The sequence below is a fragment of the Trachypithecus francoisi genome, unplaced genomic scaffold, assembly GCF_009764315.1.
Source record: "Trachypithecus francoisi isolate TF-2019V2 unplaced genomic scaffold, Tfra_2.0 Lachesis_group13, whole genome shotgun sequence".
Taxonomy (NCBI): Eukaryota; Metazoa; Chordata; class Mammalia; order Primates; family Cercopithecidae; genus Trachypithecus; species Trachypithecus francoisi.
In genome coordinates this window covers 50,528,470-50,545,685 of record NW_022681458.1, presented here as the reverse complement: position 1 = coordinate 50,545,685, position 17,216 = coordinate 50,528,470, and the positions used below count along the sequence as shown (strand labels likewise).

At 39.0% G+C, this 17,216-nt stretch overlaps 1 protein-coding gene across 4 annotated transcripts in view; it reads right to left on the bottom strand.

Moving 5' to 3' along the window:
- Positions 1 to 15,033, bottom strand: part of STAT4 (signal transducer and activator of transcription 4) — a 124,597-nt gene extending 109,564 nt beyond the window's left edge. Inside the window, exons 1-4 of one of the 4 annotated variants that reach the window (XM_033230812.1) lie at positions 14,772 to 15,029; positions 14,391 to 14,525; positions 11,537 to 11,665; positions 9,774 to 9,918 (exon numbers count right to left, since the gene is read on the bottom strand). In XM_033230812.1, coding sequence (XP_033086703.1) covers positions 9,774 to 9,918; positions 11,537 to 11,664 — 273 coding nt within the window. In that variant the 5' untranslated portion in view covers position 11,665; positions 14,391 to 14,525; positions 14,772 to 15,029. Of the gene's footprint in view, positions 1 to 9,773; positions 9,919 to 11,536; positions 11,666 to 14,390; positions 14,526 to 14,771 lie in introns of those variants that run through there. The other 3 variants (XM_033230814.1, XM_033230813.1, XM_033230815.1) reach the window with 3 other exon arrangements.
- Between the last annotated feature and the right edge of the window lie 2,183 nt (positions 15,034 to 17,216).

Here is a 17,216-nt window from a genome sequence, read left to right as displayed (position 1 = left end):
AATAAATTTAACAAAGAAAGTGAAAGATCTCTACAAGGAAAACTACAAAACACTGATTAAAAAAATTGAAGAGGGCCAGGTGCGGTGGCTCACATCTATAATCCAACCTGGCCAACATGGTGAAACCCCATCTCTAGTAAAAATACAATCATTAACCAGGCAAGGTGGCGTGTGCCTGTAGTCCCAGCTACTCTTCTTGGGAGGCTGAGGCAGGAGAAATGCTTGAACCCAGGAGGTAGAGGTTGCAGTGAGCTGAGATTGTGCCAAGGCACTCCAGCCTGGGCAACAAACAAGACTCCATCTCACAAAAAAGAAAAAAGAAATGAAGAGGACACAAACAAATGGAAAGATATCTCTATGCTCATGGACTGGAAGAATTAATATCATTAAAATGACTATACTGCCCAAAGCAATCTACAGAGTCAAAGCAATCCCTATTAAAATATCAATGCTGTTTTTCACAGAAATAGAAAAGGCAAAATAGAAATAGGAAAAACAAAATAGAAAAATAGAAAAAAAAGATTTTATGGTACCAAAAAGAGCCTGAAGAGCCAAAGAAATCTGAGCAAAAAGAATAAAGCTGGAGGCAACACACTACCTGACTTCAAAGTACATTACAAGACTATAGTAACCAAAACAGCGTGTTACTGGTATAAAAACAGACACATAGACCAATAGAACAGAATAGAGAACCCAGAAATAAATCCACATATTTACAGCCAACTAATTTTTGACAAAGGTGCCAGGAACCTACACTGGGGCAAAAACGTCCTCTTCAATAAATAGTGGTGGGAAAACTGGATATCCATATGCCAAAGAATGGAACTGGATCCTATCTCTCACCATGTATAAAAATCAACTCAAGATGGATTAAAGATTTAAATGTAAGACTTAAAATTATAAACTGCTACAAGAAAACATAAGGAAAATGCTTCAGGACATTGGTCTTGGTAAAGACCTTATGACCTCAAATGCACAGAAAACAAAAACAAAAATAGATAAATAGAACTACATTAAACTAAAAAGCTTCTGCACAGCAAAGGAAACAATCAGCAGAGTGAAAAGACAATCTGTTAAATGGGAGAAAATATTTGCGAACTACTCACCTGACAAAAGGGTAATATCCAGAATATAAAAGAAACTCAATTCAATAGTAAAAAAAAATCCCATTAAAAATTGGGCAAAAATATGAATAGACATTACTGAAAAGAAGCTAAATCCAGACCCAGCATAACAAAAGAAATAACAAAGATCAGAGAAATAAATAAAATTGAAACAAAAAAATACAAAAGATAAATGAAACAAAAAGCATATTATTTGAAAAGATAAAATTGATAGACCATTAGTGAGATTAACCAAAAAGAGAAGAGAGAAGATCCAAATAAGAAGATCGCATTTCTCAACGGTAAATGAAACTACAGCCAATACAGCAGAAATACAAAAGATTAGCTAAGGCTACTATGAACACTTTTATGTGCACAAACTGGGAAATCTAGAAGTGATAGATAAATTCCTGGAAATATAAAACCCTCCTAAATTAAATCAGGAAGAAACAGAAACCCTGAACAGACCAATAGCAAGCAGCAAGATTGAATCAGTTGTCTAAAAAAATTGCCAAAAAAAAGTCCAGGACCAGACGGATTCATAGCTGAATTCTATCAGACATTCAAAAAAGAATTGGTACCAATCCCACCAAAACTATTGCAAAAGATAGTGAAAGAGGGAATCCTCTCTTAATCATTCTATGAAGCCAGTATCACCCTAATACCAAAGCCAGGAAAGGGTATAACAAGAAAACTACCGGACCAATAGCTCTGATGAACATAGATGCAAAAATCCTCAAAAAAATGCTATCTAACCAAATCCAACAGCATATCAAAAGATAATACATCATGATCAAATGGGTTTTATATTAGGAATACAGGGATAGTTTAACATACACAAAGTCAATAAATATGATACATGACATAAACAGAATTAGAAACAAAACCATATGATCATCTCAATAGGTGCAGAAAAAGCCTTTGATAAAATCCAGCATCCCTTTATGATAAAAAAGCCCTCAACAAAATAGGCATAAAACGAACTTCAAGTAATAAAAGTCATATATGACAAACCTACAGCCAACATTATACTGAATGGGGAAGAGTTGAACGCATTCCCCACAAGAACTGGAACAAGGCAAGAGTGCCCATTTTCCCCACTTCTAATCAACATAGTACTGGAAGTTCTGGCCAGAGGAATCAAACAAGAGAAAGAAATACAAGGCATCCAAATTGGAAAAGAGGAAGTCAAATTGTCACTGTTTGCTGATGATATAATCATATACCTAGAAAACCCTAAAGACTCATCCAGAAAGCTCTTAAATCTGATAAAGGAATTGAGTAAACTCTCAGGATACAAAATCAATGTATGCAAATCAGTAGCTCTGATATACACCAACAACCACCAAGCTGAGAATCAAATCACTAACTCAATCCCTTTTACAATAGCTGCGAAAAAAAAAGAAAGGAAAGAAGGAAGGAAGGAAGGAACAAAGGAAGGAAGGAAGAAAGGAAGGAAGGAAGGAAGAGAGAGAAAGAGAGAGAAAGAAAGAGAGAAAGAAAGAGAAAGAAAGAAAGAAATGCTTAATGCTTGGGAGTATACCTAACCAAGGAGGTGAAAGATCTCTATAAAGAAAAATACAAAATACTGCTGAAAGCAAGCATATATAACATAAACAAATGGAAACACAATTCATGCTCATGAATGGGAAGAATCAATATTGTGAAAATGACCACATTGCCCAAAGCAATCTACAGAGTCAATGCAATTTCCATCAAAATACCATCATCATTCTTCATAGATTTAGAAAAAACAATCCAAAATTCATATGAAATCAAGAAACAACCTGCATAGCCAAAGCAATACTAAGCAAAAAGAACAAATCTGGAGGCATCATATTACCCAACTTCAAATTATATTAGACAGCTATATTTACCAAAACAGCATGGTACTGGTATAAAAATAGGCACGTAGACAAATGGAACAGAATAGAGAACCCAGAAACAAAGGCAAATATTTACAGCCAACTGATCTTTGACAAAGCATGGAAAAATATAAATCAGGGAAAAGACACCCTCTTCAGTAAATGGGCTGGGAAAACTGGCAAGCCACGTGTAGAAGAATGAAACTGATTCCTCAGCCTATACAAAAATCGACTCAACACGGATCAAAGACTTAAATGTAAGACCTGAAGGCATAAAAATTCTAGAAGATAACATTGGAAAAAGCTTCTAGACATTGGCTTAGGCAAAGAATTCATGGCTAAGACCCCAAAAGCAAATGCAACAAAAACAAAGATAAATAGATGGGACCTAATTAAACTAAAAAGTTTCTGCACAGCAAAAGAAATAATCAGCCAAGTAAACAGACAACCCATAGAATGGGAGAAAATATTTGCAAACTATGTATCTGACAAAGGACTAATATCCATAATCTACAAGGAACTCAAACAAATCAGCCAGAAAACAACAACAACAACAAATAATCCCATCAAAAAGCGGGCAAAGGACTTGGATACACACTTCTCAAAAGAAGATATACAAACAGTCAACAACAGCATGGATGTAGTGAAAAGGGAACACTGTTAGACTGCTGATGGGAATGTAAACTAGTACCACCACTATGGAAAACAGTATGGAGATTCCTCAAAGAAAAGAAGAACTACCATTTAATCCAGCAGTCCCACTACTGGGTATCTACCCAAAGGAAAAGAAATCATTATATAAAAAATACACATGCACAACTATGTTTATAGCAGTACAATTCGCAATTGCAGAGGTAAGGAACCAACCTAAGTGACCATCAACCAACGAGTAAATAAAGAAAATGTGGTATATATATATATATACACCATGGAATACTACTCAGCCATAAAAAGGAATGAAATAATGTCTTTTGCAGCAACCTGGATAAAACTGGAGGGCATTATTCTAAGTGAAGTAACTCATAAATGGAAAAATAAGTATCATATGTTCTCACAAGTGGGAGCTAAGCTATGAGGATGCAAAGGCATAAAAATGATGTAATGGACCTTGGGGACTTGTGGGGGAAGGTTGGGAGGGGAGTGAGGGATAAAAGACTACATATCGAGTACAGTGTACACTGCTCGGGTGACAGGTGCACTAAAATCTCAGAAATCACTGCTAAAGAACTTATCCATGTAACCAAAAACCACTTGTACCCCAAAAACTATTGAAATAAAAAGAATTAAAAAATTTAAAAGACATACAAATAGTCAACAGATATAAGAAAAAATGCTCAACATCAAATTGAAACCACAATATATCATCTTACCCCCATTAAAATGGTTATTTTATACATATATGATATATATACACATTGCTATGTATATATTTTGTATATATGTATATATGACATTGCTATGAATATATTTTTTTGAGACAGAGTCTTGCTGTGTTGTCCAGGCTGGAGTGCAGTGGCACTATCTCGGCTCACTGCAGCCTCCGTCTCCCGGGTTCAAGTGATTCTCCTGCTTCAGCCTCCTGAGTAGCTGGGATTACAGGCATGCATCATCACATCTGGCTAATTTTTGTTGTTGTTGTTGTTGTTGTTGTTGTTTTTGAGACGGAGTCTCGCTCTGTCGCCCAGGCTGGAGTGTGCAGTGGCCGGATCTCAGCTCACTGCAAGCTCCGCCTCCCGGGTTTACGCCATTCTCCCGCCTCAGCCTCCCGAGTAGCTGGGAATACAGGCGCCCGCCACCTCGCCCAGCTAGTTTTTTGTATTTTTTAGTAGAGACGGGGTTTCACCATATTAGCCAGGATGGTCTCGATCTCCTGACCTCGTGATCTGCCCATCTCGGCCTCCCAAAGTGCTGAGATTACAGGCTTGAGCCACCGCGCCCGGCCAATTTTTGTATTTTTAGTAAAGACAGAGTTTCGCCATGTTGGCCAAGCTGGCTCAAACTCCTGACCTCAGGTGATCCACCCAAAGTACTGGAATTACAGGCGTGAGCTACCATGCCCAGTCTAGAATGGCTATTTTTAAAAAGACAAAAAATAACATGCTGGTGACAATGCAGAGAAAAAGGAAGTCTGTACACTGTTGGTAGGAGTGTAAATTAATACAACCAGTATGGAAATGTCTCAAAAAACTAAAAATAGAACTACCGTGGGCTCTAGCAATTCCACTACTAGTTATTTGTCCAAAGGAAAAAAATTAGAATATAAAAGAGATGCCTGCACTTGCATGTTTATTGCAGCACTATTCACAATAACAAAGATTTGGAATCAACCTAAGTGTCCATTGATGGAAGAATGGATAAAGAAAATATTATATATACACATAGAGACATATTATATATGTATACGTGTATTATATATTATATATAATATACATACATACACACATATAATATAATACTATTTGGCCATAAAAAGAATAAAATCATGTCATTTGCAGCAATACGGATCGTCCCAGATGTCATTATGTTAAATAAAATAAGCCAGGCACAGAAAGACAAATATTGCATGTTCTCACTCATATGTGGGAGCTAAAGAAGTGGATCTCATAGAAGTAAAGAGTAGAATATAAATACCAGAGGCTGGGAAGGGTAGGTGGATGGAGGGAAATGAGAAAAGCCTGGTTAATGGGTACAAACATACAGTTAAATAGAAGGATTAAGTTCTAACATTCTATAGCAGGGTTAATATAGTTAACAACAATGTAATGTATATTTCAGAGTAGCTAGAAGAATGGACTTGAAATGTTTCCAACATAGAAATGATAAATTCTAAAGATGATGGATACTCCAAATACCCTGACTTAATCATTACACATTCTATGCATGGAATAAAATATTTCGTGTACCCCATAAATATGTATATCAGTAAAAAAAGAATTATCACATGGGAGAAAAATCTAGAGAGTAAAAAGATCAGTAGTGTTCGGGGGTTCCATGGGAAGGGAGGGAATAATGAATATTATGGAGGACAGGAGATTTTCAGGGGCCATGAAATTCTCTAGCATGATATTGTCATGGTAGATACATGACATTATGCATTGTCAAAACCCACAAAATTATACAACACAAGGAGTGAATCCTAATGTAGTCTTGAAAAGTAAGTTAATAATAATGTTTCAATATTAGTTCTTCAACTGTCACAAATGTATATTACCAACGCAAGACATGGATAATAGGGGAAACTGTGATGTGGAGCTTGGAAGGAAGTATATGAGAACTTCACTTTCTGCTCAATTTTTCTGTAAACCTAAAACTACTCTTAAAAATAAACTGCATTAATTTGTTTAAGGTCCGTTAATTTTTTTAAAGCAAAACATTCTTGAATTATCTGGGGTGTATTTATTTTTAGCAAACTTTTAGCAAAAGACTATGGTCCTTGCTCTATGTTTTAGAATCAGTTCTCTCCATACTCCTATCATTTCTGTGAGGAAAGTACCAGTGTAATTGCCCCTTACACTGCTGAGGAAATTGATGCCAGAGTGTGTGAATATCTTACTCAGGGCCACACTGCAAGTGGCAGGACCAGGATTCAAGTAACCCTTGCTCCTGGGTGTGAGTCTGCCTCCCCTTGAATAGGCCAAGGCCAGTTGAGTGATGGTGTTTATTACTTCCACCTTGGAGCTTCCTGAATTTACCCTTGGGAAAGTGGTTTTGTTTTGTCCTTTATAACAAGCCATTCCAAATTGTTATTGGAAGGAGGTGTAATATAAATAATAAAATACTGAAACTAGAGATCTCAGCTGTTCCACAAAGAACCAAAATTAATCTACCTTATACATCCCTTAGTTCCCCAGGTATCATACTATTTACTCCTTTTTGCTGTAATTGTCAAGATAGTTTGTATTTAAACTTCCAGAGGATGAAAAGATTTAAACCAGATAAGCATAGTGTCAACAGTCATTTGATGGGGATTTTTTTTTTTCTTTTTTGTAGGGAAGAGAGGATCTTATTTTTTAAAAAAGACTCATCATAACACCCCTCCCCCCAAAAAACACACACAACTTGATAGGAGTATAGTAGGTTAAAAAGAAGCACAAAATGCAAGTTTGTTTACGGGTAAAACCATAGCTGACAATGATTTTTACTACTAGTTTCTACTGTGTTGTTAATACAAATATGCAATAAGCAGAATTTATAAATTGATATATATGGAAGCACAAGAAAGGGCAAGCATTTTTTTCACCTCAAATATCTTAATTCACCAAACTGTGTTTTGAATTCCTAGTGTGCACTAGAACCATATTGAGTACTGAGGTGAGGGAGGGGGTTCACAAAAGGAGATCAGGCTTTTACCCTTAAGGACCTTGTGACCCCGTTAGACACATGTGCAACACAGATGAAAGGGACACAAGGAGATGATGCTTACCTTGTAGTTGTCGCTGGAGGGTTGGAGGATGAGAACACAGACTAAAGCATGTGGTGAAGGTTTTCTTGTTGCACTGGGACCTACGTAGATTCTTTAGGGATGGATGGTAACTAGACTGGTGGAAGAGGGATGGAAAAGCATTCCTGGCCATGGGGCCATCATGGACAAGGCTGAGTCATTCAAGAGTGTGTGGGGTGTGTTCAGGAACAAGTAGTAGATCTATTTTTCTGAGGTAGGGATGTGGAGGAGCTCAAGGAAGATTGCTGGGAAAGGTCTAAAGAGGAAAGATGCTAGAGGGCCAATGACACACGCAGATGAGTTTGTGCTTGAGCTGAAGAGTGACTGGGGGTAACTGCAGGTATTTGAGCAGCGGCGTAATGAGATAGAAGTGATGGTTTAACAAGGTTCATCTGATATAACCGGCCAGAAGTGAAGCTTCCCTCACAATCTTATCCTCCCATCCTGCACAAAAGATGGGCTGTTTACTTACCCCTGATTTACATTAAGGAAATCCTGCTATTTTCCCTACCAACAACAACAAGAATCATTTATTGAACGCGTACTTCTTGCCAGAAGAAAAACGCCAGCCTTCCTCACAATTCCAAAAGCTAAATAACCATCTTATTTATATTAAAAGATACAGGGCAGAAGATTAAAGTGATTTGCTTAAAGCCACATTTGAGGGTCAGATTTTTAACCCAGAGCTTCTTGGTTCCAAGGACCATACATCATCTATTAATATTTTCCCCATCTGTGCTTATCTAGCAAAGTGACCTAAAGACGCTTTACTAATAGGCTAAGAGTTAGCAAACTTCCCTATAAATGTCATATAAATATGATATACATATATATCACACGTGAATATGAGGCATATATATACACACACTGAGACATGTATAATACGCACACATATTTTTATTTTAGGCTGTGTAGGTCATGCTGTCTCTATCACAACTTCTGCCATTGTAGTGTAAGAGCAGCCATATAACAATATGTCAACCAATGAGTGTGGCTGTGTTTCAATAAAAACCAGGAATTTGAATTTCATATAATTTTCATGTGTCAGAAATATTATTTTAAATTGTATGATCTATTTTATTTTTATTCTTTTCCAATCACTCAAAAATATAAAAACCATCCTTAGTCATGGGCCATATGAAAATGGGCAGCGGCCTTTTGACTTGTGGGCCATGGCATGCCAATCCCCATTTTAGGTTTACAGATTAAAGCACTAAGCTAATGAGGCCACTGTTAAATGACTTGTCTCCATAAAAGACAGATTTCTGTTTGCTACCAAAAATCCTGTTTTGTCAGCAATATGCTATTGTCCTGTTTCTTGTCACGAGTCTTGCAGATTTGTAGGGGATTACAAGGGCAAAGATAGCTCAGTGCAATCCAGACAACAATAGGAAAAACAATATATTTGTCCCTCTCACAAATGTTATGCCAAGAACATTTCTGTTATAGTCTAGCTAAAATGTTCTAAAAATGTGTTAATTGTAGGTTTTGGATTCTAAAAATATCTCCATGAAAAATGGCACAAAGCACTTTTTCTGTTATCTAATATGTTGTATACGTACTCAGTAAGTATTATAGCAGTCCATGGTCAGGGTTTATTACATTAGCACTCCTGGGTGTAGCTCCATATTAGCCTGCTTTTAATTCTTTAGATCCCTGATTCACTTACTTCATTTACTCACCCCTTAATCAGTAAACATTGCTTATCTACCACAAGTCCAGACTTATGCTGGGTGCTAGAAATTCAAAGTTAAACACTAAAGTCCTTGCCTCAAGGAACTCATGATACGGGGAGACGTTGAACACATAGAAATAGCAATAATATCTAATATTAATATCGAATATAAATGCCACAGTACTGATGTGTTCTGGTGCTGAGGAAACACACACAGATGAGCTCTGCCTGGGTGAACCAGAGAGTACCAAAGAACACTTTTAAAGGAGAGTGAGATCTGAACCAAATCTGGAAGGATACATTCACTCACGATGCTCCCATTTAGGAATGAGAACAATACTAACTCTAACTTGTTACATAGGAGACAAAGGCAAGGGAGGGCTGCTGGAGAGCCATGAAACTGTACTGTTGAACTGGATCATAGCTAGTAAACAAGACACATGCAAGTCCCACATGCAACATACTTGTAATGTATTTTATACACTACATTTTTAGTGTATTTTACTTTCAACATTTCATGAAAAAATATTGGGTAATAAAATTGAGCAAAAAATTTGTAAGTGGTAAGATAACTCAATTTTTTCCCCTGAATTTCATTTGAAAATGATATAAGGGTACATATTTAATTTTTAAACTGAATTTAAGACTCATATATCCAAATATTTTCAAAAAGTAGAATGCATTCTCACCTGAAGGACTTTCCGAATTCTTTTTAAATTGTGTATCAAGAGTAGGTTTTTCTCTTTGGAAACACGACCTAACTGTTCATCTAGTTGTATTAACAAGTTTTGAAGAAGGATCGTTGCCATGGTTTCATTGTTAGAAGCCGCCTCCCTAAAAAAAAATAAAGGATTATTACACAACAGAAAACAACTTGGTAAAATGTCTACTTTTTTTTTTTTTTTTTTTTTTTTGAGGCGGAGTCTCGCTCTGTCTCCCGGACTGGAGTGCAGTGGCCAGATCTCAGCTCACTGCAAGCTCCGCCTCCCGGGTTTACGCCATTCTCCTGCCTCAGCCTCCCGAGTAGCTGGGACTATAGGTGCCGCCACCTCGCCCGGCTCGTTTTTGTATTTTTAGTAGAGATGGGGTTTCACCGTGTTAGCCAGGATGGTCTCGATCTCCTGACCTCGTGATCCGCCCGCCTCGGCCTCCCAAAGTGCTGGGATTACAGGCTTGAGCCACCGCGCCCGGCCAAAATGTCTACTTTTTTACCATACTAATTTTAAAGCAATAAACCTATTACACAGTGATAAGCATTTAGAAGTTTTTAAAAATTAAATTGTAAACATGAAGAGATGCTCAACATCACTAATCATTAGGGAATTTCAAGTCAAAATCAGAGTAAGATACCTCTTCATACCCATTGGGGGGCTATTATAAAAAGGAAAAAAAAAAAAAAACAGAAAATAAGTGTTGGTGAGGATACAGAGAAATTGTGCAATGCTGGTGGGAAGGTAGAATGGTCAATCACTGTGGAAAACTGTATGGCAGTTACCCAAAATATTAAACATAAAATTGCCATATGATCCAGCAATTCCACATCTGGGTATACACCCAAAAGAATTAAAAGCAGGGACTCAAACAGATATTTGCATACCAATATTCCTAGCAGAGTTATTAGCAATAGCCCAACGGTTTAAACAACCCAAATGTCCATTGACAGATAAATTTATAAAACACAATGTGATACATACAAACAATGGAATATTATTGAGCTTCAAAAAGGAAGAAAATTCTGATATGACACCTGTTAAACATGAATGAATTTTGAAAACATTACACTAAGCAAAATAATTCAGTTACAAAAGGACAAATATTGTGTGATTCCAATTATATAAAGTACCTAGAGTAGTCAAATTCACAGAGACATAAAATAGAATGGTGATTGTCAGGGGTTGGGGGTGGAGGACTAGGGAGTTACTGTTTAAAGATTACAGAGTTTCAGTTTGGAAAGATGAAAAAGTTCTGCAGATGGATGGTGGTGATGGTTGCATAATAATGTACACCAAGAACAATGGTAAATTTTATGTCATGTGTATTTTACCACAATAAAAAAGACGGCCGAATGAAAAAAAAAATTAAATGGTATAAGGTGAATAGAGCTTTGAAGAATATAAATCTTACTGAGAAAAAATACTGATTTACATTCAGTCTGTGATACAGAACGGACAATCAATTGATTTGCTTCTCTTTTTAATACATGAAAAATTATTTGGGCTTTTGTTTACAGAGAAACAAAGCACTAGAACCATTAATTTTTCATTTACAATGAATGGAACCAGAAAGGACAATGATTTCCTTTCTTTGGGAAGGCTTTTCAAATTCTTGAGAAAGTTCTCTATCTGAAAAGAATGCATCTACTGAGTCAAAAGTGGACCATAAAATAAATTCACAGGGATAGAGCATCAAGCATTTGTGCATCAACTTCTAGGGAAAATATGTTTGATCCTACCAGTCTTGATTTTCAATCCACTGGGCCAACAGATGCCGAATTTCCATGGGAAAGTTGTCATCATAGAATTGATCCACCTGCTCCAAAAACTTGATTTCTAACTGTTGGACTTGATTCCACTGAGACATGCTATAAAAGAAGGGGTAGAATTAGAGTTTTAAAATATTGTTCATAGCCCTATAGCACATATTTTCTTTTTTCCTTAGAATTAGTCAATGTTATGACTGAATTCCAATATATCCAAGGATACAAAAATTTCACTTTTTTTTTTCATAATTCAACCCTAATGAAGGGAGAAGCCTTCTTTCTGTGCCCCTAAAGTACAGCCTTCCTTGCTCTAAAATGAACTCCTGTTCCACCTGCTCCAGGAAGCTTTCACTCCCGCTCCCGCTCCCCCAAACAGCCCACATCCTGCCCACAGCTATCTACGTGAATTTCTATTACCAACAAGCTCTTTCCCTATCGTCCCCTCTACACTTAGACTTGGAGCAACTTGAAGGGAGATGTATTTGACATTTACTACACCTCCTAAAACCCTCTAAGACTTTATATGCGAGGACCAATCCCCCAAAAGGCTTCTTTTATATGAAATTGCCAAATTTCTGTTTTCTTTATTTCAGATTTGTCTGGCTTCTAGAGTCAGCTTTATGTTCCTGACTTCTAGTCCAATTATGTCTTAGCTTCATGAAGAATTTTATGTACGCATTTTCGTGGGCTCCAGTTTTTTTAATTAAAAATATTTCTGAAGCAGTGAATGTATTTTATTTCTCTCTGTGAGGATCCACTATGGGTGGGCAGAGCTCTTAAAGGATGTAGTCTTTTTGTCTCTGAGAAACATCTGATAGTGGTTAAACCCTCAAATTACTTAAGGAGTAAGAAACCACACTTGATACCTATTTGGCAGCCATCATAAAACAAAAGTACGCATTTCCCCCTTGTAACCCCATTCTGGCCAATTTAGAAGCTGTAGAAGTATTTCCTAACTTAGGAAAATTAGTATGACGCTGCCTGCTTGAAATTACAGCATTTCATGTTTTCCAAAGTCAAAATTTTGATTATTTTGTCAGCAATTCTAAGTCAAATAAAAACACCAAACCCCCTTTTACGTGATTAATCGCCATAACATTTCAACACATTTCATAGATAGGCTAGGGTTTCCTTTTGCCTGTAGAACACCAGGGTAACTTCATATATTTCATATACATATTCTTCAGATTTCAAATGGAATCATTTTGAGCACCTTTTCCCTGAGCTCCTGGTAAATGATTTAAAATTTATAGAAAAACATGTTGCCAATGTTTTGCTAAAGAGAAAGCAAGTGGGAAAAGAGGTAATGTTTTATTTGCATATCACTTTATATTTATGAAAACCTTTACACTTTACAATTCTAGCATATTGTAAATGCTCAATCAATGCTTGTTAAATGAAGAATGAGTGGCACTCCTGACATTGCTATGAATAGAGTAGGTGGATATAAGTAGTATGTCAACTTTAAAAAGGAAAAACTTGCAGATCAAATAGGCGAAATGACGCCTGCCTAATGTATGAGGCTTCTAAGGGGCAATCCGAGGTTTCCTGAGCCTGAATTATTTGTCTTTCCAGATATTGGAGAGAGATATATATATTCCACACAAAATTGGAACATTTGTTCCCATGCTACTATCAACATTGTACTATCTATCAATTTATTTTAATGACAACAGAGAACAGGAGTTGAAAATAGCATTACAATTTTTGATCATACTGTTGTTAAACCTCTGCTATGATCTGGATGAAAACGTATTTTCTAACTAAAACTTACACGTAGATGAGAGGAATAAGTTCTAGTGCTGTAACACTAGGACGAATATGGTTAACAGTAACTTAGTGTATATTTTCAAAAAGCTAAGAGGACTTTGAATGTCCACAACACAAAGTAATGATAAATGTTTTAGGTGATGGATATGCTGATTATCCTTTGATCATAACACATTGTTTATATTTATTGAAATATCACTCTATATTCCATAAATATTTACAATTGTGTGTCAAATAAAAATAAAAGGAAAATTTTTAAAAATAAAAATAAACACCGAAAAAAAATCACTACTAAGATCTGAGTCTTTCGGAGAGCTGAATTCAAAGCTGAAAAAAGGAAGAAGGAGGAATACATAGTCCTAGGACATTTTCTACTGCAGCCACTGGGAACGCCTTTAGACATCCTTCAGCAGGTTTCTTTGCTTTCACTGTCTAGGGACTACTTTCTCGTGAAATGTATGTGTCTCGTCTGTGTATGTTGCTTCTGAAAACTGAGTGCCTGTCTGTTCTTTTTGCATGCAGTTCCTAGAAGAACCCACTAAAGGGGCATTTTGTCCCACTGTCTGTGAGCTGGTGGTGCCGCTTTGGCTCTGTGGCCTGTAGCTTGCAAAAGGAGATGACCTGCCCTAAAATGTCACTCGCGCCCATCAAAGCCACAGTCACCGGCTGCCGTAGCTGCGAGCTTTTTTCTGAAACCCAGGTAGCTAAAGTCAGACATCACAGCTCTAGAGAAGCTGGCTAAGAAAGTGAAGAGGGGCTCACTTTCAGCCTCCACGAGGACACACCTCCGCAGCCGCCGCAGCTCCCCGGCCCCGGCTAGGAGATTCGCCCGGGCACAGTGGTGCGGGCCTGCGGGGCGGTTTCCGCGGAGAGCTCGTACCAGGGCGCATCTGTGGGTCGTGGAGTCGGGCGCTTCCTTCTATAATAACCCTCCTCAGGCAGGTTAAAATGAAGCAACAGTTAAAACGCCAAGGGAAAGCAAAGCTTCAGAGCACCCTGCATAATAAGCGTGTCCTCCTCGCGAGAGGGAGCGAGAAGGTGTGGTCTGGCCACTTACCTAGCGCTCTCTCAGCACAGGTCCCAGGCGGTGCTCAAGTCCAAAGTCAGAAGCGCCCCTCACAGTCCCTAGGAGAAGGCCGCTGACGCCATCGTCAGTAGGGGATTTGCATTTCTCCTCCCACTTGAGGCTTTCCTGTGCGTCAGTGTTCGAGTCTCTGGGACTTTACTTGGGTCGGTTCCCACCCACTCTTTATTCTAGAAATGCTAACACGCTGAAACTGGAGCCCCTTCATCGGGCGTCCTCTTCCCTCTTATCCTTCCCAGCCGCTCCCGCAACTGCAGGTGGCTCAGGAGTGCCAGGAGAAAGGGGAGGGGCGGGGCGCACATTTTCTTCAGTGGTTTCCTTAGACAATCCGAGATCCGCTGCAAAGTTACTTACCTGGAACTCAGTTCTTCAGCTTCCTCTCTCCCTTATAGAAGACTCCACTCAGCCTGGTGAGCCACCCCGAGCTGGAAGGGGTGGGTAGCCAGGATTAAAACACCAAACTCGTAGACCTTACTGGGCTCCAATTCCAGCGGGGCCCGCCCACTCTGAGAAGGGTGACCTGACCCAGAGGTTTGGGCCAACTCCTGGGTAGGCCACCAGTGCCTGCCCTTCCTGGCCCAGCCTCCTCCTACTCTCCCTGAGTGGCCTTGCCCCTGATTGTTACGGTGCGTTCTTCTCCCTTTGTGACATCAGCCTGTTCTAGAATCACAGAGTTGGAGGAAGTCTTCGTCCCATCTAATGCTAAATCCTCTTTCATATCTAAAGAGACCCAGTGAGATGACCCAGATGACTCAATAAGTTAGCCATGGAGCCCGATAAGAGCCCAGGTGTTTCCCTTCCCACCTCAGTGGTCTTTTAATTTCATCTCCTTGGAGTTAGTTCTTAACTCCTTGATTCACAGTAGGGGCCCTATAAACGTTCAATAAAATAAAGACAAGTGCAGGCGTGGTGGCTCACACCTGTAATCCTGGCATTTTGGGAGGCCGAGATGGGAGGACTCCTTGAGCCCAGGAGTTTGAGACCAGCCCAGGCAACACAGTAAAACCCCACTGTGTATTAAAAAATCAATAAAAATGTTTAAAAAAGTAAAATTAGTAAAATAAAGGGAAAAATAAAGGCAGACAGACTGAAAGAAAGGTAGAAAGTGTCACTCAATTTGATTATACACATGCTTAGAGCACTATACCAAGGTAAAACGCCTGCCTCCCTCTCCCCTGACCAGTATCACACAGGTACACTCTCTGGATTCTTCTCTTCCAGGTGACATATTATCATGTGCTTAAACTTACAACCCACCCCCAAACAGGTCAATCAACCCAAAGTCACACTTTCCATATCACTCTAAATTTCCTGGTTAAGTAGGCCTGGTCCCCACTGCTTGTTCAGTGGGCAGTTTCCAGGAGTTTATGCTGCTCTGACCCTACATGAGAAAGTGCCAATTTCAGGCTAGTCCATAAGCTACTAAGCAAAGTCTGATTTTCTTCGGGGGAAGCTGTCACTGCCTATAGGAAAAAAATCCAAATTCTTGGCACTTTAAGTTCTGTACAGTTTGGTCCCGACCTATCCAGGAAACTTTTCTCTCCTATAAGAGCCCACAATGTGACCCAAAACAGTCACCTCAGCTACCAAGATTAACCTCATTTTTCACTATCGATGCTTTCTTCAACTGGATATTCCTTCCTGAGCCTACCTACTTAGTGAAATCCTATAGTTCTCAGTGAAGACTTCCCGATGACCTGAACCCACAGCAATGTTTCCCTGCTCCAAACTCTTGTCATACTTCCTGTCCAACCCAGCCCTCTCCAAGAGAAATAAAATGCAAGCCACATATGTAATTGCAAATTTTCTCATAGCCACATTAAAAAGGAAAAAAGCACAGGTAAAATTAATTTTAATATTGTAAATAACCCGGTATATACAAGAATCTTAACATTTTGGTATATAATCAATATAAACAATTATTAATAAGATACTTTGCATTCTTTATTTCATACTCAATCTCTGAAGTCTGCTGTGTATTTAGCTCTTACAGGGCATGTCAGTTAGGACTAGCCACATTCCAAGCCACATGTGGCTAGTGGCTGCCATGTTGGACAGTGCACATTTAGACCACTTATTCAGCACTTTTCACTTCCTGCCTCATAGTGTTAGTCACACATGTCCTTATCATTATCATATTCAATTGTTGAGTGCCCGCTGTACAAAACAGAGAGTTTGTTCTCTTCTTCCTTTTCAGGGCCTTACCTTGGGGCTCCGACAGCAGTTCCTAAACTGTTTGTTCTCAAGATGCCATTATTCCCTTAAAAATTGTTGACAAACCCAAGGAATGTTTGTGTATTACTGTTCTGGATGAAATTTTTATTTACTGTGTTAAAACTTAAATCTGGAGGGGCGGAGCAAGATGGCCGAATAGGAACAGCTCCAGTCTCCAACTCCCAGCGCGAGCGACACAGAAGACCGGTGATTTCTGCATTTTCAACTGAGGTACTGGGGTCATCTCTCTAGGGAGTGCCGGACAATCGGTGCGGGTCAGCTGCTGCAGCCTGACCAGCGTGAGCTGAAGCAGGGCGAGGCATCGCCTCACCTGGAAGCGCAAGGGGGAAGGAAATCCCTTTTCCTAGCCAGGGGAACTGAGACACATAACACCTGGAAAATCGGGTAACTCCCACCCCAATACTGCGCTTTAAGGAAACAGGCACACCAGGAGAATATATCCCACACCTGGCCGGGAGGGTCCCACGCCCACAGAGCCTCCCTCACTGCTAACACAGCCGTCTGCGGCGATCTATCCGCAAGGCAGCAGCGAGGCTGGGGGAGGGGCGCCCGCCATTGCTGAGG